The following is a 26340-nucleotide window of genomic DNA, read 5'->3' as shown; positions in this document are numbered from 1 at the left end:
TTGTTTTTTACAACCTCTTTGCAATTATAACCCTTTATCATGATGAGAATAACCCTTTAAGCATGGGATGTCAACCTAAATACACATATTCCTCCATACAGTGTAATGGGCCTCACATGATGCTCCATAGAGTGTAATAGGCCCTACACAGTGCTCCATTCTGTATAATGGCCACATATGATGCTCCATACTGTATAATGGCCATACAGTTCTCTATACTGTATAATGGCCACACAGTGCTCCATACTGTATAATGGCCACATATGATGCTCCATACAGTATAATGGCCACACAGTGCTCAATACTGTATAATGGCCACATATGATGCTCCATACAGTATAATGGCCACACAGTGCTCCATACTGTATAATTGCCACACAGTGCTCCATACTGTATAATGGTCACATATGATGCACCATACTGTATAATGGTCACATATGATGCTCCATACAGTATAATGGCCACACAGTGCTCCACACTGTATAATGGCCACACAGCGCTCCATACTGTATAATCGTCACACAGTGCTCCATACTGTATAATGGCCACACAGTGCTACATACTGTATAATGGCCACATATGATGCTCCATACAGTATAATGACCACACAGGGATCCATACTGTATATTGGCCACATGTGATGCTCCATACTGTATAATGGCCGCACATGATGCTCCATACAGTATAATGGCCATACAGTGCTCCATACTGTATAATGGCCACACATGATGCTCCATACAGTATAATGGCCACACAGTGCTCCACACTGTATAATGGCCCCACAGTGCTCCATACTGTATAATGGCCCCACAGTGCTCCATACTGTATAATGGCCACATATAATGCTTCATACTGTATAATGGCTCAAAATTATGCTGCATACAGTATAATGGCCCCACATGATGATGCATACAGTATAATGGCCCCACATGATGCGGCATACAGTATAATGATCCCACATGATGATCCGTACAGTATAATGGTCCCACATGATGCTGCATACAGTATAACGGCCCCATATGATGATACAATATGATACACTAAATTGATCCCTGGGGAAATTACGGTATTACAGCAGCAATACAAACAGCAGTACATAAAATATTAGGACATCAATCTTGCACAAGTATACCAACAATACATAGCAAATAAACGTAGGTAGTGCAGGTATATAAGTCACTGTTAATTGACATTAGTACACCTGCAATCAGTCATTGTTGTCTACCACCCTTAAGAAATTATTATACATCCCCATAGCAGTAGGTACAAACGATTTGCTGAATTTCTCCTTCTCACACCTTAGTAGGATTAGACTGCTGCTGAATGTGCTCTTCTGCTTCAAGAACAGCTTGTATAATGGGTGTGTATTACTGATCATTATAGCCCTACACTTCTTCTGACTTCTATACTGCAATACCTCCTCAAAAGAGTCCAGATGGAGGCCAACAGCCACGCTTTCCTTCTTGATCAGTTTGTTGAGCTTATTAGTGTCAGATACTCGCACACTACTGCCACAGCATATGATAGCAAAAATGATGGCACTTGCCACAACGGACTGGTAGAACATTTTCAGCATTTTACGGCACACATTAAACGAGCTGAGCTTCCAAAAAAAGTACAGTCTGCTCGTTCCCTTCTTGTAAACCTTTTCTGTATGACACCTCCAATCTAGTTTACTGTCAAGGTGAACCCCCAAATATTTGTAGCTCTCAACAATCTCAACCTCCTGGCCAGCAATATTGATCGGCAAGTAATCCACCTTTTTCTTTCTATAATGTACCACCAACTCCTTAGTTTTCTTTACATTTAGTTCTAGACAGTTAGTCTGGCACTAATCCACAAAGTCAGAAACCACCCTTCTATATTCCAATACAATGCCCCCTACAATCACTGAGTCATCTGAGAATTTTTGGAGGTGACAAAAATGCGATTTATACTGAAAGATATCTATATACATTGTGAAGAGGAAGGGCAACAGCACTGTACCTTGAGGGGCTCCAACACTGCTCCGTACACTGCTATATACCACCTCCCCCATCCTTACAAACTGCGGTAGTCCCATATCCAGTTTACCATCCCCTCATCTACCGCCATATCAGTCAGCTTATTACACCCCAAGGGTAGCTGTAAGGTATTAAAAGCACTTGAGAAGTCAAAGAACATAGCGCGCACTGCAGTTCCATCATTGTCCAAGAATGAATGTACTGTATGTAGCAGAGACACTACCGCATCATCCACCCCTAATCTCTGCTGGTACGCAAACTGTAGGGGCTCAGTAAAAGCCCTCTCCCTCGGACACAAGTAGGTGAGTATTATTCTCTCCAAGTACTTCATAGCATGCATACAATATAATGCATACAATATAATGGCCCCACATGATGCTGCGTACTGTATAATGGCCCCACATGCTGCCGCGTACAGTATAATGGCCCCACATGCTGCATACTGTATAATGGCCTCAAATGATGCTGTATAAAGTATAATGGCCCCACATGATGATGCATACAATATAATGGCCCCACATGATGCTGCATACTGTATAATGGCCTCACGTGACTCTACATACAGTATAATGGCCTCACATGATGCTGCGAACAGTATAATGGCCTCATGTGATGCTACGTACAGTATAATGGTCTCATGTGACGCTGCGTACAGTATCATGGCCCCACATGATGATGCATACAATATAATGGCTTCTCATTAGAAAAAAAAAAATACTACTCAAATGGCAAGCGCACCATTTTGGCAATACTGCCGCCGCCACTCTCCTCAGCCGATGCGCCATCCCCGTCCTCAGCAAGTGCGCAGACTGATGGAACGGCGCGTGGCCTGATGGGAGAGTTAGGAGCAGAGGAGAGTGGCTGCAGCGCCGGGCTAGTGATGAAGGTTCAGGAGATTACAAGTGGGCTGAGGAGAGTAGTGGAGGCGCTAGTTTTGAGGAGATTGTGCTTGTGCCATAGGTTCACCACCACTCTACTGTACTATGGGCACATATATAGCGTTACATGCACTGAGCACTAACCAGGCTGCAGGACCTCACATTATAATGTATATCTGATAAATAATGCAGAACGTCCTGGAGTCGGGTTCAGGGTCAGACAGTGCAGGGTGAGGATCACTGAGTTATTGCTGCAGCTTCAGCTTACATACAGATCAGGTGACGCTGAGGCCGATGACCGCACTGACAGAGTGACTCGATCTGTATGTAAGTTTCAGATGGTTCAATAAATCTCACAGTGCAGATAGAGCCTCTGTAGAAAGCAGATAAGAAAGCAGGAATCAGATGAAGCCCAGTCACATACCTCCTGCCTCAGCCCCATGGCTCAGCTGACCTCATCTCTCCTTCCCGGCAGAGTGAACAGGCGCGCAGATGACGTCAGATCAGCAGACACACAGCCTGCTGTGTATGCAATACGTGGATGCCGGCAGGCACTTGTACATTTCTAATACAGTGCCGCACCGATCTACTGCAGCAGTAGAAAGCTGGGCCCCTGGCAGTACGTCCCTGTCTGCAAGGGCCCCCCTCCACCTCTGGGCCCCGGTGCAGCCGCACCGGTTGAATCGGCAGTAGGTCCACGCCTGATCCTTCTTTGCTGGGAGTGCTGATACCTCAAACTGATTTTTTCCCATCCACACTTAGGTGGCACAAATATTTGTTTTGTAGGCAACTATAGGTAGAAAAATGTAAGGATAGTAAAACAGATAGTTGACTGAAACCTAGTACAGGCCTAAGAGCCCTACTTCTACAGGCAACACATATTTCGTAAAAATTATTGCCACATACCACTAAAGAGGTATTTCACCAGAGTACAAACAGTATAATGGGCCTCTGAAACCCCTTCCAATACAGACAACCCAACAGATGGAGATCAAACTTGGGAGTCTCCACATTTCAAAGAAATACTTGTAACATCAGCAGCACAAGCAATAGCAGGCACAGAAGACACAAGAAAGGTATCATAGACTGCAATAACACAAGATCAATGCATGTCACTAAAAATAACAGCATCGCCTAGTCTGTCCAGTTTGAGACTGGGGTATAACAGTCATTGGAGATCAATAACTTGTACATTTTGAAGAAATTTAGGTGGTCTACGCTTTCAGAGGACAGCTGCGCTTATCCATCAGAACATCACCAGCAGCACTGAAAACAAGTTCTGAGAGACCACAGGCTGCTATTCATGACAAAACCTTCAAGGCCTGACAGGCAAGCTCAGGCCACTCTTCCATTTTAGAAGACCAAAATGTAAAAGGGTTCAAATTCCACCTGATGACATGGATATTGAGCTTGACCTACTCCTAAAACCATTCTCTCCATTTGTTCATAACGTGCCAGGCTTGTAGTCTGTTCTGCTGGTGCACTGGTTGATCTAAAAATTGTATGACACGACTCATAAAAATTGCTTCTGATTTTCTAGAAATGTGTTTTGATACCAGCATGCGCGTGTCCCTTTCCTGGGGTGGAGGCATCTGGCAAAATGTACTCTTACACCATGGATCTAACAGAGTAGCAACCCAGTTGTCAGCTCTATTTCTAATCCTAACAATATGGGCATCATGTTGTAGATAGTGCAGCAAGAAGGTGCTCATGTGTCAGGCACTTAAATGAGGTCCAAATCCATGGTGTGTTGGTGGTGGGGTAACACTCAAGGTTGCTTCCTCTGTCCCCTCCTGCCAACTACAGACAACAGAGACAGAATCCTTATCCTCTTCATCTCCTGAATGTCCATCACCTCTTCCTCCTCATCCTCCTCTATTTGTTCCTCGGCTCCTGCACTTTCAATAACAGTTTGTATGGAACCATGAGCCACCCTCAATCACTGTGATCCAACCTCCCATGGCACCCTCCTGTGTGATGACAGTCTGGAACTTAGAGATATTATTATCTTTTCCAAATCATCCTCTGCTTCCACCTCTTCCTCTTGGACCACCATCTCCGTACACAGACTATTCAAAGTGTGCTCCAGCATGCAAATGACCTGAATAGTTATGCTGATGACAGCATCATCAGCACTTACTATCTTAGTAGCCATTTTGACACTGTGCACAAAAGGGCAGAGGTCTTTCATTTGTGCCCACTCCACAAGTGTGATTTGCGACTTTTGAAAATGAACGATCCGTTTCGCTCAACCCTAGTCTTAACAGTTTTGATTAGACAATGGGGCCTGAGTCCTGACTGCAGCACAGAATTAGCCCAAACTATTTTGAGTAGGAAATATGGACTCCTTTGTGCACAACACTATCAGCACAAACTAGTTTGATGATGGAAGGTTGATTTCACACTGGATAGGATCCTATCTAACTATATGACAACTTGCAGCATCAGGAGCAACCTATCTGTGCTGTTACTCTGAGAAAATTAAGCCAGCAAAACAACATGTCCGTTTTTTATATGAAGAAAAACATGTTGCTTTAGCAGCCAATGACAGAAGCCCTTATATCATGATGTTGTGGTTGGTTTCTGCGCCCTGATGAGCTACCAGAATGTTCGCACATTAAGTTATTAAAAAAATTACACTCTGCCGCTTCTCTGACCTATACAAACACCCTCCCCTCATGAAACACATCTGCCCCACTCCTCATACAGAACCACTATACTAGCCAAAGTAAAAAAAAAAAACATTAGTTGAAATGTGATCATTTTACCGATCTGTGAGCAAATTGTGCTGACTTTGAAGAAAAATACCGAATTTGAGATTGGCAAACATTTTCTGAACAAGTGTGCTCATCTCTACTCATAACAGCCAATCAAATGGCAGATTTAATTTATTATACTGCTGAGGTAAAATATAAGATATGCTATTATTGTATGCTATGGACACCACCACACTGTTTGGATGCTGAGTTAAGAAAATTTTCTCTGCCCAAAGCATCCAATCGTTCATTCATTTCTAATCAATTTAATGACACTAAAATCGTCCACCAAAGGTCAAGCAAACAGGTCAAATTTGGTGCAAAAATACCTATGGAGTCAGTGTTTGTGGGAAAAACTGTAATAATGGAATTTTTCCAGTATTTTTAAAGAGTTAAGCTATCGCAAGTATAAAAAAAACACTTCTTACTTTTCAATCAAGTTTATCCTTGCATACCTGTGACATCAGATGAAAATAATCTGTTTTTTTTGGATGAAAGTTGAATGTTTTTTAATACACTTGTCTGCAACTATCCTGAGTTATAATATAGATGTGCAAATGAAGGACAACTTTATGGATGTCTGAATGTTTGCAGACATAGCAAGCCTTAGAAATTCATTATGGAATTGAAAATTAAGTATTTAAAACTATTCAACTCCCTTTGCAAATTAGGATTTTTAGGAAAATTTACAAAAAATACTTTCCCTAATAAAGCACCTTTATGACTGTTTGGGACATCTGAACTAAAGTGAGCACTAACACGAGTCGTACCTCATACCCTGAGACAATTCATATGTGAGGTTGTTTTCTATCTAAGGGAGTGGGTTCACTCACATTTTTTGCCTAAGAACACTGGCTTGAATACAAAATGATATCTAAACACCCTCCAAGTGCAACTTCTCTAAGCAATCCAATAACATTTGATGATAATCAATGCTTTTTCCAGCAATTTCACAAGGCAAAAGTAATAACCAATGGTCCTTTCGTCTAAGGCCAGGAAACTTTCCAGATATCAATTCTATTGATAACCCATAGTTAATCCTCAAAAAATGGGTAGTCAAACAAAAACACAAAAATTGTGATAAACTATTAGGCAAGAATTGGTTGCCATTGGTGATGAGCGAGCTCTAAAATGCCCGTGTGCTCGTTGCTTGAGTCGAGCAATTTGTAATACTCGGGTACTCGGCCAGAACAATGAGCCCAATGTAAGTCTATGGGAAACCCGAGTATTTTTACCGCGATCCCCCCAGGGGGTCCTTTCATGGTTTAAAAAAGTCACAGACAATGATGGAAACAGTGCTCAAATGACATGGGAATTTCATGGGGAATGCCCGTGGAATCATTTCTGACTCCTATGTCACAGCTTTGAGCAATGTTGTCAGAGTCGTACACCATTTTTACAGGCGCGCCCAAAAACATACAAAAACGAAACCAAAATGGATTTTCCTGAGAAATATGTTAATGATCATCCTTTCCAGGGTAATGAATTATATATAAGGCAAACTAATTAATCAAAAACAAAAATGTTTGGCTACGTTCACAAGCAGCATTTTTGATGTGTTTTTCAACTTTAGCATTGCTTTCAACCAATACAAATGCATTCACTGGGAAATATCATTGAACAACCTTAGCTGGCCATGTAGTGTGTGACACATTACCAGACACATCTTGATTCATTTATGAAGGAGGGACTCTTAAAGTCACAAAGCCTATTTTTAGAGGGCAATCAGGTGACATTAATATTCTTAAAGGGCCATTATTATATAGTGGGTCTCCTATACTGTTATTGCCTCTGCAATAACAGTATAGGAGATGGGGTATATGGGGTATCTAGATAGAGGTATCTAGATGGGGCAATGGGGTATATGGGGTATCTAGATAGAGGTAGCACCTCTGATGGAGTGCTTGCCATGTCCTTTGTGGACAGCTCTTCCATTTTTGGTCCTCATCTGATGCTCAACTCTCACCTGTACCTCCAAGTAGCTGCTAGCATGCAGCAGCGGGTACACCCCGGAACACCGCCTTGGCAGGCGGGCCAAACCAGGTGAGGGTAGCTGTTGGGTTTCTTTGAGACCTACAGTGATTTTCAAGGGTTTGCCTACCCTTGCATGTGAAGACTGGATATGGCAGACTGTGCGAAGAAACCAAGATTCAACAGACAGACAAGCGATATCCAGCACAGCGTTGTGGAGCGCTGAGAGGGCACAGCGAGGCACATATAGGACACTCCTGGCCATTCACTGCACCCTGACCTATCTCCAGTTGTCTCGCCTAGTTCTTGCCACTGGGGCTCGATAGGTACGGGCGAGAGATTGAGGTTGATGACTGCGCAACTCTTCCTCACTTTAGTTCAAGTCAAGCGCAAGTCATGACTTCAACCACTGCGTATCCAAAGTCCTGTGGCGATGGGAGAGTGGAAAAGCAGCAGGTGTGGAGTCACTGGAAGCTGTAGTCACGAACCTGCACCCAGGCGGCCCAGGCCATATGGTCGCTCTCCACTGGACCGAAGCAGCAGTGGAGTTCGGCAGCCCCCTGCGTGTCTGAGCAGTCCTGTTCAGGATCACTCTGCTCACCTCAATCGAGGACGGGGCTAGAAAAGGTGCCTCAAACATAGTCTGCTTCATTTCACCTGGCCAGCCTACCGCAGCTGGCGGGTTTCCCATACAGCGGTCGACACACAATAAAGAAAATGATGGTGCTCAACCTTGGCACATGGAATGTGAGAACTCTGCTGGATAATACCAAGGCAGACAGACGAGAGAGAAGAACGGCATTGGTTGCTCGGGAGCTAGCTCGTTACAAGGTTGATATAGCAGCTCTCAGCGAAACACGCCTGGCAGACAAGGGTCAATTGACAGAGCATAGTGGTGGATATACATTCTTCTGGAATGGTCGAGGCATCACTGAAAAACGAGAAGCAGGCGTGGGATTTGCTATCAAAACTCATCTTGCTCGTAAACTTACCAGGCTTTCGGAGGGCATCAATGACCGTCTGATGACATTTCAGCTCCCACTTACAAACAAGAAACACGCGACTCTGATCAGTGCCTATGCTTCCACGATGACTAATCCGGATGACATTAAAGATAAGTTCTACGATGAACTTGACACACTTATTTCAACAATCCCACAGGCAGAGAAGCTAATTATACTTTGAGACTTTAATGCCAGAGTGGGAACAGACCATCAAAACTGGGAAGGGGTCATTGGGAGACACGGCACTGGCAAGTGTAACAGTAATGGCCTGCTGCTCCTCAAGATGTGTGCCACACATGGCCTTGTTATCACCAACACTCTATTCCGCTTACCCACATGCAAGAAGACATCATGGATGCACCCACCCTCGAAGCATTGGCATCTCATTGATTACATCATTGCCAGGAAAAGGGATGAGATGGACTTTAGAGTGACGAGGGTCATGTGCGGTGCAGACTGCTGGACTGACCATCGCCTCATTGTGTCTAAGTGCAGGCTCCGCATCCTGCCTGCGAGGAGACCCCAAGGGCAGAAAATGACAAAGAGGCTGAATATCTATAAGCTGCAAAATAAAAGAATTGCAAGGGAATTTGCCAATGACCTTGATGGCAGACTGTTAAATATACTACAGGCAGAGGAGATTGGCGTTGAGGAACAGTGGACAATTCTGAGAGATGCTGTTTATAATACTGCTCTGGAGCATCTCGGATCAGCAGCCAGAAATAATCAAGACTGGTTCAATGAAAACGACGAGGAAATAAAGACACTCCTAGAAGAGAAACATCAGCGGTATAAGGTGTATCAAAATGACCACACGTCGTTAGCTAAGAAAGGTGCCTTTACCAAAATACAAAGAAAGGTACAAATCAAGCTACGCAAGATGCAGGATATCTGGTTTAGCAAGAAGGCCGATGAAATTCAGGGCTATGCAGATACCCATGACCAGAAACGCTTCTACGATGCGCTCACAGCAGTATATGGACCCCAGTCATCAAGCTCTTCATCTCTGCTTAACGCAAATGGAACTAAGCTGCTGACAGAAAAGAAACAAATCCTGGAACGGTGGGCTGAGCACTTTAATAATATTCTTAATCGCCCTGCCAATATCAATGATGAGGCTATTGCTCGCCTGCCCCAGGTAGAAATCAACAAGGAGCTTGATATTCTTCCAAGTGGAGATGAAGTCAGGAAAGCGGTAAGTGTGTGCATGTATATATACATAGTAACATAGTAACATAGTTAGTAAGGCCGAAAAAAGACATTTGTCCATCCAGTTCAGCCTATATTCCATCATAATAAATCCCCAGATTTACGTCCTTTTACAGAACCTAATAATTGTATGATACAATATTGTTCTGCTCCAGGAAGACATCCAGGCCTCTCTTGAACCCCTCGACTGAGTTTGCCATCACCACCTCCTCAGGCAAGCAATTCCAGATTCTCACCGCCCTAACAGTAAAGAATCCTCTTCTATGTTGGTGGAAAAACCTTCTCTCCTCCAGACGCAAAGAATGCCCCCTTGTGCCCGTCATCTTCCTTGGTATAAACAAATCCTCAGCGAGATATTTGTATTGTCCCCTTATATACTTATACATGGTTATTAGATCACCCCTCAGTCGTCTTTTTTGTAGACTAAATAATCCTAATTTCGCTAATCTATCTAGGTATTGTAGTTCTCCCATCCCCTTTATTAATTTTGTTGCCCTCCTTTGTACTCTCTCTAGTTCCATTATATCCTTCCTGAGCACCGGTGCCCAAAACTGGACACAGTACTCCATGTGCGGTCTAACTAGGGATTTGTACAGAGGCAGTATAATGCTCTCATCATGTGTATCCAGACCTCTTTTAATGCACCCCATGATCCTGTTTGCCTTGGCAGCTGCTGCCTGGCACTGGCTGCTCCAGGTAAGTGTATGATCATGTATGTATGGCTATCACAAGTATATAATTTTTATACAAACCTTTCTCTCGTTTCTTTTCCCTTCGTTCAAATGGGAGGACTGTGATTCTGTGCATATTGGGTTCAGCACTTATATTTATTCACACTTTTTTTTTTTCTTTATATATTTTTTTTCTATCTAGGATCGCATCTAACAAGGGATATGGATACATATGTCTGTGAAAGGGATCCGGATTAAATTTCAATTGAAGACTTTATTGCACTTTATTTAAACACTTCATATATAATATATTTTTTTATATGTATTTATATTTGTATTTATGAAGGTATTTAGTAATCATGTTTATGCATATTTATGCATTTTTGTACACTGTATTTTTTTGTATCTTTACATTTTTAATAATGGATATATAATATTATGTCACATATTTATATGTTGTTTATTACTGTCTGGAATGGATTTATTCCAATTCAGATGCTCACTTAATTATGCGATCTTTAATTCACTTTACGATTGTAATAATCACTGCCTTAAAATTGTTCTCCTTTAAGTGCTGAAATAGTTACAACTTGCCCACATACTTATTAGAATGTCGCATGGCTGCAGCAGTGTTGTGCGCGTCTCCTGCTTCCGTGGTGTGGGCGTCTCTGTTTGCACGCCCCCTTTGTGACGTTGCGAAGGGTGCAGGCGTGCCCTTTCTGTGATGTGGCAGGGAGGTGTGTGGCGAGAACACCATCACCGCGGCAACCCGCGACGCGCCCACATAACACATACTTACCTAGATCCAGTTTAGTTCCAGCGATGTGGTGCGCATCTCCTGCTCCCGCTGCCTGGGCGTTCCTAGCCGCGGCCTCATTTGCTGCGTCACGGTCGGCGCCTTACTGTGACGCTGCTGTGGGGTGTGTGGTGGGTGTGCCGTTGCCGCGGCAACATGCGATGCACCGCCAATCACACATCTCACTCTGGATTGGTCTAAGCTTTAGCACAGACCGGATATAAACCCTGTGGTTCCTCACATTATCTCACTCCCTGACGAAGCTATGAGTGAAACGTACGTTGGAGTGTGAGGTGGCAGGATCAGTATACCAAACATGAGCACTGGTTAGTATATATTGTGCCTTTTTTTTTTTTGAGAAACAAGGGTGGAGGAGGCTTTCTGAGGAATTGTTCCACTTATTTGCAATTAGTGGAAACAGAGTATTATGTGGTCTTTGGAAATAGAACTGTGAAGCAGTCTTTTAAAGACACGTTATTTATGTAAGTTAATAGATTTAAGGGCCATATGTTTATCCTCTCCCCTTTTCAGTTATTGATGAAAATTTTCTAAGTAACCAGTGCTGTGGATTTATAAAATGTTGAGACTTGGTGTACTAAAAAATCTTATATACTGACCTGCCCCTCTTGTTTTTATATATTTTTTCTTTTTTGTGTAATGTTGTTGTTGGTGTTTAAATAAAAGATTTAATGGATTTTAATATATTATTGGAGTGAGAATTTCTTCAAGTAGTTTCTTTTTTTCTTTTAGAAATCAACAAGGAGCTTGATATTCTTCCAAGTGGAGATGAAGTCAGGAAAGCGGTAAAACAACTTTCTTGTGGAAAAGCACCCGGAAATGATGCTATACCTGCTCAGGTATATAAAGCTGGCGGCCCTGTTCTAATGCAAACGGTGACCAAACTATTCCAATATATGTGGACAAAGGAACAGGTTCCACAACAGATGAAAGATGCCAGCATAATTTATATATACAAGAGGAAAGGTAATCGTCAATCTTGTGACAACCATCGAGGTATCTCCCTTCTGTCCACTGCAGACAAGATATTGGCTCGTCTCTTGCTCAACCGCCTCTTACATCACCTTGAGCAAGGACTATTACCCGAAAGCCAGTGTGGTTTCCGTGCTAAACGTGGAACAGTAGATATGGTCTTTTCAGCACGTCGACTTCAGCAACACTGTGACCTTTATGTAACTTTTGTTGATTTGACCAAGGCTTTCGACACAGTCAGTAGAGACGGCCTGTGGAAGATCATGGCAAAATTCGGCTGCCCGAGCAAGTTCATCTCAGTCATCCGGCAGTTCCATGATGGCATGATGGTGAAGGTTCTGAACGATGGAGACGTATCTGAGGTTTTCCCAGTAACAAATGGCGTAAAACCAGGGTGTGCGCTTGCTCCAACCCTGTTCAGTATGCTGTTCTCTGCAATGTTAAGTGATGCAAGCTATTCCACCCAAAACGCCTGAAGGCGGTTACGAAAGTGCATGAGACTGTTATCTGTGAATTATTATTTGCTGATGACTGTGCACTTAACGCTAGCACGGAATAGCAGATGCAGCATGAAATGGACTGTTTTTCACAAGCTTGCGACAGTTTTGGTCTCGAGATCAACATTAGAAAAACCAAACTCATGTATCAACCGGTTCCAGGAAAACTGTACAAGGAGCCACGTATCACGGTGAAGGAGCAAAACCTCAAAGCAGTCGATAACTTCACCTACTTAGGCAGCACACTTTCCCGTGAAGTAACCATAGACGCTAAGGTTAATAATAGAATCGCCAAAGCCAGTGCCGCCTTCAGGAGACTGCGTAAGAACATCTGGGAACGAAGGGGACTCAGCCTTACCACCAAGCTGAAGGTCTACTGCGCGGTGGTCCTCACCACACTTCTCTATGCTAGCGAGACCTGGACAGTGTACAGCCGGCATGCTAAACAGCTTAATCATTTCCACATGAATTGCCTCCGCAGACTCCTCCACATCAGGTGGCAAGACAATGTCCCGGACACGGCAATTCTGAAACAAACTGGGCTCTGCAGCGTTTACACTCTCCTGCTGAAAGTCCAAGCCAGGTGGGCTGGACATGTGGTCAGAATGCCTGACAGCCGACTACCGAAACAACTGCTGTGCGGAGAACTGTGCCAAGTAAAGCAAGCAGTTGGGGGGCAGAAGAAGCGCTATAAAGACTGCCTTAAGGTGTCTCTCAAAAACCTGGAAGTCAACACCAATGAATGGGAAGAGCTTGCCCTGGATCGTCCAGGTTGGCGGGGCAGGATCACCTCAGGAGCACGTGCAGCTGAAGATAGGAAAATCTTTAACGCAAAAAGAAAGCGCACTGTACGCAAGGCACAAGTAGAATCTGGTGTACTGACCACATCTGCTTCCTTATGTCAAGTATGTGGGCGAACCTTCAGGGCCCGGATTGGACTCATCAGCCACCTCCGGACCCATAACTACTAATTCTCTTCCAACCCTGAAGTCATGGTCATCTTCGAAAACGAAGGACGAACATCATCATTGCCTCTGCAGTGAGAGGCTGGGCTGCCAAAAATTCGGACAAACACCGATACCTCTTTCACAAGACGTACAGGAGGGCCTCCTGAAAAAATGTTCCCATTATAAGAAAGTGGGTCTCCCATAGCATTTGCCTATTCATTGAATGCAAGGCCTGCCCTGCATCAAAGTAGCACACACCCCAATAAGCCTTTGAGCCCACGTACTGGATGGCAACATGAAACCAAAGTTCCCATTATTATGAATTTGGTTCTTCCATACTGTTTGTTTATGCATTGAATGCAAGGTCTGCCCTGCACCAAAGTTACACGCACCCCAACAACCCATTGAACAGAAATCCTGGATGGCCACATGAAACCAAAGTTCCAAAGTTCCCGTTATTATGAATTTGTTACTGCCATACTGTTTGCTTATGCATTGAATGCAAGGCCTGCCCTGCACCAAAGTTACACGCACCACAGCAACCCATTGAAAAAACGTCCTGTATGACCACATGAAACCAAAGTTCCCATTTTTTTCATTCGGTACTGCCATACTGTTAGCCTATGCATTGCATGCAAGGCCTGCCCTGCACCAAAGTAACATGTAACCCAGTAAGCATTAGAAGAGACGCAGAGGTGGGCCTCCTGAAAACAATGTTTCCATTATTAGGAAGTGGCTGTCCCATAGTGTTTGCCTATGCAGTGAATGCAAGGCCTGCAAAAAATTAGGTGGCACTCCAATGCCCTGTGAAAGAGATGTGAAGGAGGGCCTAACAAAAAATTTTTCCTATTATAAACGAGCAGGTCTCCTATACTTGTAATACCCATACACTAAGTTTAAGGGCTGACAAACATTTCCCCCTGGGGGTACCCTTTTTTAATGTAATTAGTTACGGGCATCATAAACACCATTGCCAAAAATTAGAGTGACTGTTGCATCACCCTCGTGTTCTAGTGGTGGTGTCTGAAGAGATGTGGAGGATGTCCTCCTAAGATTCTTTTCCCAATTTAAATGAGCCAGTCTCCTATACTTGTAATGCCCATACACTAAGTGTAAGGGCTGACAAACAATTCCCCCTGGGGGATACTTTTTTTTTAAATTATTTACGGGCATCATAAACATCCTTGCCAAAAATTAGAGTGACTGTTGCATTGTTGCATCACAGAATACGTTCACCCTCGTGTTCTAGTGGTGGTGTCTGAAGAGATGCAGAGGATGTCCTCCTAAGAATCTATTCCCAATTTAAAGGAGTGAATCTCCTATACTTGTAATGCCCATACACTAGATGTAAGGGCTGATAAACATTTCACCTTGGGGGGTACATTTTTTTTAATTTCATTATTTACGCGCGTCATAATCACCCTTGCAAAAAATAGAGTTGATGTAGCATCACAGAACATGGTGACCCTGGTGTTCTTGTGGTGGTGGATGATGAGCACGAGGATGAGGAGGATAACACCAAATAGCCAAAATCAGGAAGCATATACCCATGTGTGGGTGTGAAGAGGTGCATGGGAATACACCTCCCAAAACAAAGACATTGTATTGGACGTTATATTTCCCTGTTATCCGTCAGTGGTTTACAGAAGTATGGCCCAATCCAGCCCTTTTTCATTTTTATAAGAGTCAGCCTGTCAGCATTTTCAGTTGACAGGTTATAATTCCACCAGCGGTGGAAGCGCTGCAGTGTGCTGCCTTATTTACTTAACTATATACGAGTTGGCGACTCTAGGTTCAGCACCTGTTCACACTTAGTCTATGTTTGGATGTGCTGGTCAGATTTTTGAAATGTATTCTTTAGCCTGCTGATCGTGCACTCCGCCTCCTAGCCTCAGGTGTTTTAATTACAGCAGGTCCAATACCCCTCCACAGAGAGAGAGAATTTTAGTCTAGGAAGAGGTTTCACATGTACCCATTCAGATGGAGACGTTTATTCTCAGCGAGGTAAGGCAAGTGTAGGACCTGGTATAAGAGAGATGCCGTAAAGGGGCTACCAGGTACACATAAAATTGGCCATTTTTATGCACTAAATGCTCTCATTTTTCATATTTCTAGTGCAGTAATGCAGTTCAAATTTTGTGTTTCAAGTTTGCAGGTTTTAGCGCTGCAGTGTGCTGCCTTATTTACTTAACTATATACGAGTTGGCGACTCTAGGTTCAGCACCTGTTCACACTTAGTCTATGTTTGGATGTGGCGGTCAGGTTTTTGAAATAATTCCACCAGCGGCACTAAAAACCCGCTCTGACAAAATGCTAGTGGCAGGGCAGGCCAGGACTTCCAAGGTGTAGAGAGCCAGCTCATGCCACGTGTCCAGCTTGGATACCCAAAAATTAAAAGGCACAGAGGAATCACAGAGGACATTGGTACAGTCAGCAAGTTACTCCCTTAGCATCTTCTAAAACATTACACTCCTTGTGACAATACCCCTTGCCTCTATGCCATGGCGATGGGAGGGTCTGAGAAAACTCTCCCAGAACTTTGTCAGTGTTCCCCTGCCTCTGCTGGATTGGAGTTGTGTCTCTCTCACCTGTACTCCTTGGTTGTCCAACGAACTACGACGTCTGCCACCAGTGTTCTCAGATGGGAATTTTTTTAGCAATTCCGCAACAAAAGCCCTCTAGTACTGCGCCATTTTAGTAGACCTGTCTGCCTCTGAAAGAATAGATTGAAAGTTATCCTTGTAGCGAGGGCCACGGAAAAGACAGCGCAACACAAAGTCAGCCATGTGTGCCAGACTGCTAACAGGCAAGATTTACGTGTCCTCACCAACAGGATGACTGACAATGCTATCCTCCTCCTCCTCCCTGTCCTCATGCCATACATGCTGAACAGACGGTATGACAGCTGTGCTTGTAGTACCATCTATAGTGCATGAAAGCAGCTCCTGTTCTTCCTCCTCCTCCTCTTTCTCATTGTCTACCAATCCACGTTGGAACGACATGAAGTTGGGCTGTGTGTAATCACCCCACATGGTTCCTTGCTCCATGTCCTCCTGCTCCTCCCGCAATGCATCCTCTTTCATTGTGAGCAGTGAGCTTTTCAGAATGCAGAGACGCGGGATGGTGGTGCTAAATATGGTGTCATCGCCGCTCACCGTCTTGGTGGATTCCTCAAAGTTTTGGAGGATGGTACATATGTCTGACATCCATGTCCACTCCGGAGGTCTTATTGGTGGAGTCTGAACTGAATAATGACATCCTTCTTGATGCTGGTAGTCAACAACTGCCCTCTTCTGCTCACAAATCCATTCCAACATATGCAGTGTAGAGCTCCAACACGTGGGGACAACACACACCAGTCAGTGAGCCAGAAGCTGCAAATGCTGCTGTAGCACAGCAAGGGCAGCTGAAGCTGTAGCTGACTTTCTAAAATAGGCAGACAGGCAGCATACTTTCACTAACAGATCCAGCAGCTCCGGATAAATTTTGAGAAACCGTTGAACGATGAGATTAAGTACATGGGCCAGGCATGGTACGTGTATGAGCTCATCTCCGCTCAGAGCCGCCACCAGGTTCTGGCCATTGTCACGCACAACCATGCCTGGCTGTAGGTTCAGCGGTGTCATCTGTTGTGAATTCTGTTGTCGGGTTCCCTCCTGTGGTCATGAATGGTACTTCGGCTGGTTCTGTCCATGGACTTCCTCTGGTGGGTGTTTCTGAGTTTCCTTCCACAGGTGACGAGGTTAATTTGTTAGCTTGCTGCTCTATTTAACTCCACTTAGATCTTTGCTCCATGCCACCTGTCAATGTTCCAGTATTGGTCTAGTTCACTCCTGGATCGTTCTTGTGACCTGTCTTCCCAGCAGAAGCTAAGTTCCTGCTTGTATTTTCTTTGGTTTGCTATTTTTCTGTCCAGCTTGCTATTTTTATTGTTGTCTTGCTTGCTGGAAGCTCTGGAACGCAGAGGGAGCGCCTCCGCACCGTGAGTCGGTGCGGAGGGTCTTTTTGCGCCCTCTGCGTGGTCTTTTTGTAGGTTTTTGTGCTGACCGCAAAGTAACCTTTCCTATCCTCAGTCTGTTCAGTAAGTCGGGCCTCACTTTGCTAAATCTATTTCCTCTCTGTGTTTGTATTTTCGTCTTTACTCACAGTCATTATATGTGGGGGGCTGCCTTTTCCTTTGGGGAATTTCTCTGAGGCAAGGTAGGCTTTATTTTTCTATCTTCAGGGCTAGCTAGTTCCTTAGGCTGTGCCGAGTTGCATAGGGAGCGTTAGGAGCAATCCACGGGTATTTCTAGTGTGCGTGATAGGATTAGGGATTGCGGTCAGCAGAGTTCCCACGTCCCAGAGCTCGTCCTTTATTATCAGCAACTATCAGGTCATTCCGTGTGCTCTTAACCACCAGGTCCATTATTGTCCTGACCACCAGGTCATAACAGTCATCCAAACATCTGACTGCTCTTTCAGAGCTGTCCATAACTCTTCAGCATTGTGAGGTTGGTCAACTAAGCAGATTAGCTTCAGCACAGCCTGTTGCCGCTTGGCTGAGGCAGTGCTGCAGTGCTTCCAGCTTGTGACTGGTGTGCTCATTTCAGAGTTGGAGGCTGGAGAGGAGGAGTAGGTGCAGGAGCTGTAGACTGTGGGGAAACCCAGATTGATATAGGGCCAAAAACTGCACCCTACTGTGTCCTCAGAATTATTTACTGCATCACCTGCCCAGTACTACAACAGTTACCATCATTAACCCTATACTTGCCATGGGGCCCCGCTCTACCCATCGAGAGCTTTGCTGTATCACCAGTGGACCTGAACCGCAGCATCAGCAATTCCTTGCCGAACACCACGGGTGATGTCACGAATTAATCCCCTATAAACTTTTCCCCTTTGCATCATTTTTATTGCACGCCCAGGGAGTTGGGTCATGTGACTCCCCCAAAGAGCTGTCTAACCCGGTACAGAGTACTCCACGGCTCAGTTGGGCGTCACACCTGTATGCCTTATACTGATATGTATATAGACACATACACTCCCCTGCCTACCTAGCACTGCAATCTATAGACCCCATAATTAGTCTTTAGAAGGACTGCTTGTTTAGCTGGATATGTGGACTCAACGATGGTAGACCCACACTAACTAATAAATCCCCAAATCTGACCCTATCTCAGCAGCAGCTCTCCCTACCATGTCTGATTTCGGAGCTGAATGCGCCAAGCCGGGTGATGCCAGGTCTCTTATACACTATTCCTCAACTGTTCTAAGCCAGAATATGGCAAGAACCACTCAACTAAGTCCGTAGAAATGACAGTACACAATTTCTTTAAGACAATAAGGTAATTAATACAGAAAATTGCTTGAACCCGGAAGATATCCTTAAGTGCAGTCATGAAAACAAATCAGGTGCTAAGATAAAACTGGCTTTCTTGAGGATTGTCCCAGGAAAGGAAGACCAAGAAACACTTCTACTGCAGAGGATAAATTCATCCTGTATCACGGCGGTAACTCACATGCCTCCTCGTCGCCCCTCTACTGCATTTTATTCCTACATCAGCTAATCTGCATCATGGCTGGTCTCTTTAGGAATTTCTCCCTTCCAGCCTATCCCCTTCTAGCAGGGCCTTTATTTAGCAGCCCTACCTAACACTCCCTGCCCAAATGTTGGTTCCATTACATTTAGCACTCATTCATGTGTTCCACTTTGTTCTTTTTACTGTTACCTGGCTGTTTACTAATTCTGTGTTGCTTCACCTTACTTCGGACAGTCTGACCACGCTTTTTTCTAATCTCGCCATCACAGGATCTAGCAAAAACCAGGTAGTTGCTTAGTCTTACCCCTCGTGGGTAAGCCTGGTCTTGGCGCAGTGTTCCATGCCCACCAGCGTAACATTCTGCCTCAGAAACCACATGCAAATTGATGGCACCTCAGTTAACAGTCGTCATGAACAGACATCAAGGAGACACATATCAATATTAAAGGGAACCTGTCACCCCATTTTTTCAAGAAGAGCTAAAAATAGCGTTAAATAGGGGCAGAGCTGGGCTTTACATTAGTGTATTTTGGAGCCTTTATTCCCCACCTATGCTGCCGAAATACCTTTGTAAAGTCGCCGTTTTGGGCTGTCACTCACGCTGGTCAGGTCATATGGGTGTGGTGACAGTGCTGTTTCTCTCCCAGATCTCCGTTGGTGGCGTAGTGTTGTGTGCATGTCCAAGTGGCGAATCCACTGCGCAGCTTCAAGGAAAATAGCGCGATCTGCGCTATTCAGCCGTTTATCGGTGGGCGCGGCCATCTTTGTGAGGCCGCGCGTGCGCAGATGGTTCTTCTCGGCTTCCCGCTGCTTCAGAAAAATGGCCACGGGATGCCGCGCGTGCGCAGATGGCGATCTCGACGGCCATTTTCCTGAAGCCGAGTTCGCATCTCGGCTGCAGGAAAATGGCCGCCGCGATCTCCATCTGCGCACGCGCGGCATCCCGCGGCCATTTTCCTGAAGCCCCGGGAAGCCGAGAAGAACCATCTGCGCACGCGTGGCCTCACAAAGATGGCCGCGCCCACCGATAAACGGCTGAATAGCGCAGATCTCGCTATTTTCCTTGAAGCTGCGCAGTGGGTTCTCCACTTGGACATGCGCACACCACTACGCCACCAACGGAGATCTGGGAGAGAAACAGCGCTGTCACCATGCCCATATGACCTGACCAGCGTGAGTGACAGCCCAAAACGGCGACTTTACAAAGGTATTTCGGCAGCATAGGTGGAGAATAAAGGCTCCAAAATACAATAATGTAAAGCCCAGCTCTGCCCCTATTTAACGCTATTTTTAGCTCTTCTTGAAAAAACGGGGTGACAGGTTCCCTTTAACTGTCCAGAGGAGACTACAAGAAGGCCTTTATGGTCAAATTGCTGCAAAATAGGTACTACAGAGATTTGCAAACAAGGAAGACTTGTATACGTCAAGCTAAAGACTGGGCATTAGATGGATATGTGAAATGTGGTCTGGTGAGCCAAAATTTAAAATTTTAGATTTGTTTAAACTTTTGACTGGTAATGTACAGTATATGCATATCGGACATAAAATAAACTGCAATAACATACTTGTACGGAATGTTGTATTGAAGAAGTGAATCCTTAATTTGCTGAACATAGGAGGAGGGAATTCGCATATGGACTTCTCTCCCAGCATGGATTGCTTCAGGAGTAACTGGCATCCACAGATCAAGCTGAAACAAAAATACAATAATGCTTATTAAATCTTTGCCATCTCTTAAAGGGGTTGCTCCCTTTTCACAAAAACTTTTTTCCCCATAAGTTCAGCTAACTGTAAAATAACCCCTTAGGTTCACTTTCACCTGTCTGCCCCATGTGTTAGTTGTCAAGTTCCACTGCTTCACAGGGGAAATCTTGAACCGTGACCTCTGCGGTCTCCCATTCTTCCCCAGCCACAGAGGAGCCCGCTCAGCAGAGACAACGGACCCAGCGTCTTGCTCAAGCTGATGCTGTACGTCTGGTTACTGCTGCCATCCCAGGTCCAGCTATTGTAACCAGCATTAGTCAGCGGTGAGTAGACGTTCCTGGGACTAAGTCCTGCTTTTTGCCTACTGAGCATGCCCGTGGAATGACCTCTCATTGGAGGTCGGGTGCCTCATGCCCAAGTCCTCAAACGGCTCCGATTGGACCACTGGCAAGGTCCAGGGAGGCTGCAACTATAAAAGGTTTGCATGGCCGCTCGGTCATGTGTTAGTTTAAACTGAAATCATGTGTGTGTGAATGTGTGCATGCTATCTGGTGAAAGCTCCTAATCATCCCCCTCCCTAGCGTTGTTGTATGTGGTTGGGTGTTTGGAGCTGACTAGTACCAGGTAAGTGCCATCCAGCACAAGGAACAATCTTACAGCATCAATTCAGCAGCATCCGCCAGTGCGGTGCCGTTCGCAGCTAGTGCGCTTTCCGGTCCCTAGCTAGGGCGGAGAGTGGCATCTGCCAGAGCGGCGCTGCGCGCACTCAGTACGCTAAAGCTTTATTAGTTTAGTTTTCTCCCTGGCACCGCAGTTGCGGCACCAAGCACTGGTGGGTCTAGAGGGACTCTAACCCCATGTCCTTGGGGCTGAGTCCTGTGACCAAAACACTAGCGTTCACTCTTCGGTATTTCGGCCCTGTGATGCAACAGGGTTCACCTCCATACATACCGGGTGAAGTTAACCCGTGTGTATTTTCTATTATACCGCCATATACAGTCCGCCATTACCGAGCAGCAAGTAATGTCTCTGCACTGTGGATCTCGGGCTGCGAACACACCTTTTATCTTCCATTATATTATTTTGTGCGTTTCGCCAGCCCTAACACCATGTCTCCACCGCTGCCTCATTCTCTGTTTGTGTGATATCACATTGACAGCACTGCAGCCAATCACTGATCTCAGATGGTCATGCCATCTACATCAGTAGAACTGTGGAGCTCAGTAGTTGAATCCAGCTCTGTCAGCATAACACCATCGCTGAAGCTAAACAACAAAGACCTTGGCAGCGCTCCAGCGCAATTAAAGCGCTTTTGTTTTTTTTTCCAGGGAGCTGAGCCTATGGGAAAAGGAATTTTTGAAAATGAGCTATCCCTTTGACAATATGCAGCAAGAGACATCATCATAGCGTTCCACTGCAATCTGAACTGCTATTTATGATATCATTACAAGGTGTTTTCTGCAATTTAATACACGACTGCAGGTTAATGTTTTGAGCTTTTAATTAAGAAAGAGATCATTGTGCATCAAACAGGAGGACAAATTAATCTCTGCATTTTAAAGTAGTTGCTAAACATTGGTCTTTCAAACTTTCCATATATAGGTCTGTTGGTGAAGGGACATCATCAACATTTATTTAGCAATTTTTTTTCCTATACCTATAGAAGACATTACATACATACTGTACAACATACTGTATAAGCCAGTTTGCATAAACTAATATTAATCTTAACAAATGTGTGTCTTCTTTTCATTTCTCTAGTAAAAGGATCAATCTTGGAACATTAAAACTGAGTCTTAAATGTAGCTATCTTATTATTCTTACCTGCCATTGGTTAGTGATTTCCTGTAGATATTGAGCCTGCTGGGCAGTCTGGGGAATTATTTTCAGGACTTCATCTCTATAGTAAAGAGAATTCATAACTAAAAATGGCAAGTGCACACGGTAATAAATGGGGTCCCAGGGAGTATACCAGAGATACTCAATCCATGCCTGTTTTCACATAAATGTGCTCACAAAGGACAAGGTTGTTGGATTTCATCCATTATATATCAAATAGCAAAGCAATGGCCTAATAAGGGATAGCGGATTTCCCTTTTCTTGTCTTGGTGCTAAAGTTGTTTCCACCTCTGCCTTGTTCGTCATAAACCATCATCACGTCTCTATTTCTGAGTTCTAGCAAACTCTAGTTTTATTTTTTCCATTTTTAAACACTTTCAAAATCAAATTTTATTCTAGTCAGGTGGGGCATTGATTTTGACGAAGTAGTCCTGCCTCCCTGCCCCCCATCTTGTAGGGACTCCCTTCTGTGTGCAATTTAAATAATTTACAAGGGCAATGTCAGCGTCGGTTCCTTGTAAATCGCGTGCACGCCCGGTTTCCTGCCTCCTTGTAATGTGCAGTGATGTCGGGTTTACCCTCTTTTCTTCATCAGTGCTCGGCAGGGAGGCAGAATGGCACATGTGAGATGTGCAAGAAACCGACAGTGATGGCATTCTTTCCCATCAATTTAATCGCAAACAAAGGGCGTGATTACAAGATGAGCAGCTGTGTGGGGAAATGAACGCTCTGCCGGACTAGTACCGAGACATTTGCGCAGCGTGGACACAGAATAAAACTTGATTTTAAAAGTAAATAAAAATCACAACGTCACAAGAAGGAAGTTTCTAGGATGTATAATTATACATTGTTTCTCTGATGAACACTGTTTTTAACCTCATAATGAAAACATATTTTGGGAGTCATCAGTTGCTGTATAATGATATGCTTTTTTATTATGATGATCTTGCAAGTATTCCTGTGAGATCAACAGCCTGTGCAAGACTGTAATTGGTAATGCTGAGGATGGAGAAAAATCTGATCTTATGGCTGGAGGAAAAGAGCCCCCTTGAACCAGCAGTGCATAGTATGGCCACCTGTATGTATTCTTAAACTATGGATAAAAATACATAAATATAAAAAGAGTAGATTACATCAAAACATAGATATTTAAAGCTAAAAATGGCCGCATGCTTAAAGGGTTATTCTCCACTTTCATCACTTAGAACCCAACCAATCCTGAGAATGGGACTGTGAAATGCTCCATTAGACTTGACCAATGGCAAACTGGGCATTTAAAGGTCAACGTCTCTGAAATAGTGTGGGTGGCAGTGGTTGTAAGTACAGTGATCTGCAAATTAATATCACCTTTGCCATAGATAAATGATAACTTTAATGTTGTAAATAGCTCTTTAAAGAGGTTCAAGTACTTTAATGAGCTTTCTCATTATACCTGGTAATAATTAATATTCCAGATCGACCCTTTATGGTTTAATGGGGGTCATATAGGTTAGATGGCTTTTAAACTTGAATTGATGCTTCGGGTGTGCAGATTAGCTTATAAATTATTGTTTGGAATACAATCTATCAATTATTTACAGAAATGGATGCCGCCTCCTTTCTATTATTTATGACATTTCCCAGCCCTGCATGAGTGTAAAGCCACAATTTATTGCAATAATTTCATCAAACAAAGATTCAACTGCGCACAATTATTCAGATGCAATAGGAAATATTTTTCATAACAATAAATTACTTTTCTGCATCAATAGGAAACATTTTGTGCACAATCTGACAAAATGTTTCAACATAAGCAATAAGATGAGTATTGAATCAAGACTGCAGTTGAGTTTATACTCACCCATCATATTGCACCTTTACACCGAACCCTTTATGTAAAAAGGCACCAAGTAAGCAGATGATCAAGGGGACAGACTTCATCTTTCAGTAATGTTCTTGGCAAGATTGGTGTAATACTTATTACTAACTAAGCCTGTATTGAACTTTGTCATGTAGATAATATTTACTATATTACTTAGGAATGGGAATTGCTGAAAATAAGCAATAAATGGATTCTTCCGTGACATAAGGGCCTTTCTCCTTATCTAGCACTGATATGTTTTGTGTAGGACAAATTAGATTGAACAGTATGGGTACACTCACATGAACAGATTTCCGTCTGTGTAAAAAACTGACCTCACCTGAGAAAATAATCTCAGCATGCGCTTGCAGCGCCCCAGGGTCCTGGTCGTTGCAGTAGTATCATTTTCCTCTAGGAGGGAGTGATGTTACGTTTGGAGGCAAATAAGGACAACTGCATCCAGGTATCACAAACATGCAACACATTTCGCACTGCAGGTCATCAGGGGGAGCTATACTCCTATTTATTAGGGCACTCTTCACATTTAGATAAAACTGGTTGCCTGGGGAGGAAGTTAGGCAGTTGCTGGCTGAGCTTTGCTCAGGTAGTTGGTCCCTGACAGGGGTGTGAGCCTGTCAGAGGCTGAGACCGAAGGACATGGCGCTGTGCCTGCCCTAAGTGCGGCAGTTTCTAATAACGAACACTGAAAGAGAATTGTATTGTAGAGAGGGTGAAGAAGTCATAGCAAAGGAGTGGATACCAGGAGGAGTTCTGCCCTACACAGGCTGCCTCCTTCTGAGGTGCAGGATCCCGGTAGCCGGAACACCGATGGAGCAACAGTCCTTTATGCCTTGTTCCAGAGACCGGCAGGGCAGCTAATTTCACGTTACCTGTTCGCCCCTACACCCAGGAGGCATGGTGGCACCGCTTAGAGGCTGAGGCATGATAGAGTCCCTGTAAAATGCCTCAAGCCACCCGTCATACGGGTTTGTCCTATCCATCTGGGGGACAGAGAGAGAGACATAACACCATAATATCTACAACATCTGTGAGGACCTTATGAGAGGCTTAGCAGTAAGGTACTACAACACCACGGTGGTAGAGGAAGGCTACTGATTTCTACCTGGATAAGGGGACTCTGCACTTGCCTCCAAACCGGCCGGACTCTGCCTGCCCTGTGATTTGGTGCTCTGGACTGTGGATGCTGAAGCCTTCAGTAAAGTTAAAGAGACTGCAACCTTGTGTCCTCGTTCTTCACTGCGCCTCTCACCATCCACCATCTACACACTGGGAAGCCCGGGGGACATACTTCACCTCTGGGAAGGTATACCATCTAGCTGCAATAACATCACCCTAGCGGACCCCTTAAAGCAGTATTGGTCACCCTGACCGAATACCACAGGTGGCATCACGAACATTATCTATTTAAAAACCTTTCCCTTTTACACGGACGTCCCAAGGGCCACGGACCGGGTCAGCCACCGTGACATCGCCCTTGAGAACCAAAGGACCTGGTGCCGAGTACCCCGCTGCCCTTGGGGGCGCTCCACGCTAGTATGTTTAGATGTTTGGAAGAGACTTGACAATGTATTTCAGTGAATATGAAAAAAATCAAATGCAACACAGGCCATCTGCATTGCATCTGCTTCTCACTGATCAGTTTCAGAATGAACAGGAAACTTGAACTTCTCAAAACAGAAAGTTCCGCCACTG

At 44.3% G+C, this 26340-nt stretch overlaps 1 protein-coding gene across 3 annotated transcripts in view; it reads right to left on the bottom strand.

The window, feature by feature from the left end:
• Positions 1-24778, bottom strand: part of LOC138644861 (carboxypeptidase O-like) — a 164955-nt gene extending 140177 nt beyond the window's left edge. For 2 of the 3 annotated variants that reach the window (XM_069733751.1, XM_069733749.1), the window contains exons 1-3: positions 24628-24777; positions 22773-22848; positions 20810-20934 (exon numbers count right to left, since the gene is read on the bottom strand). In XM_069733751.1, coding sequence (XP_069589852.1) covers positions 20810-20934; positions 22773-22848; positions 24628-24707 — 281 coding nt within the window. In that variant the 5' untranslated portion in view covers positions 24708-24777. Of the gene's footprint in view, positions 1-20809; positions 20935-22772; positions 22849-24627 lie in introns of all 3 variants that reach the window. The other variant, XM_069733750.1, reaches the window with a different exon arrangement.
• Between the last annotated feature and the right edge of the window lie 1562 nt (positions 24779-26340).

This window comes from Ranitomeya imitator, chromosome 7, assembly GCF_032444005.1.
Source record: "Ranitomeya imitator isolate aRanImi1 chromosome 7, aRanImi1.pri, whole genome shotgun sequence".
NCBI classification, from domain to species: Eukaryota; Metazoa; Chordata; class Amphibia; order Anura; family Dendrobatidae; genus Ranitomeya; species Ranitomeya imitator.
The sequence above is the reverse complement of the archived record's forward strand: the minus strand, read 5'-3'. Positions and strand labels throughout refer to the sequence as shown.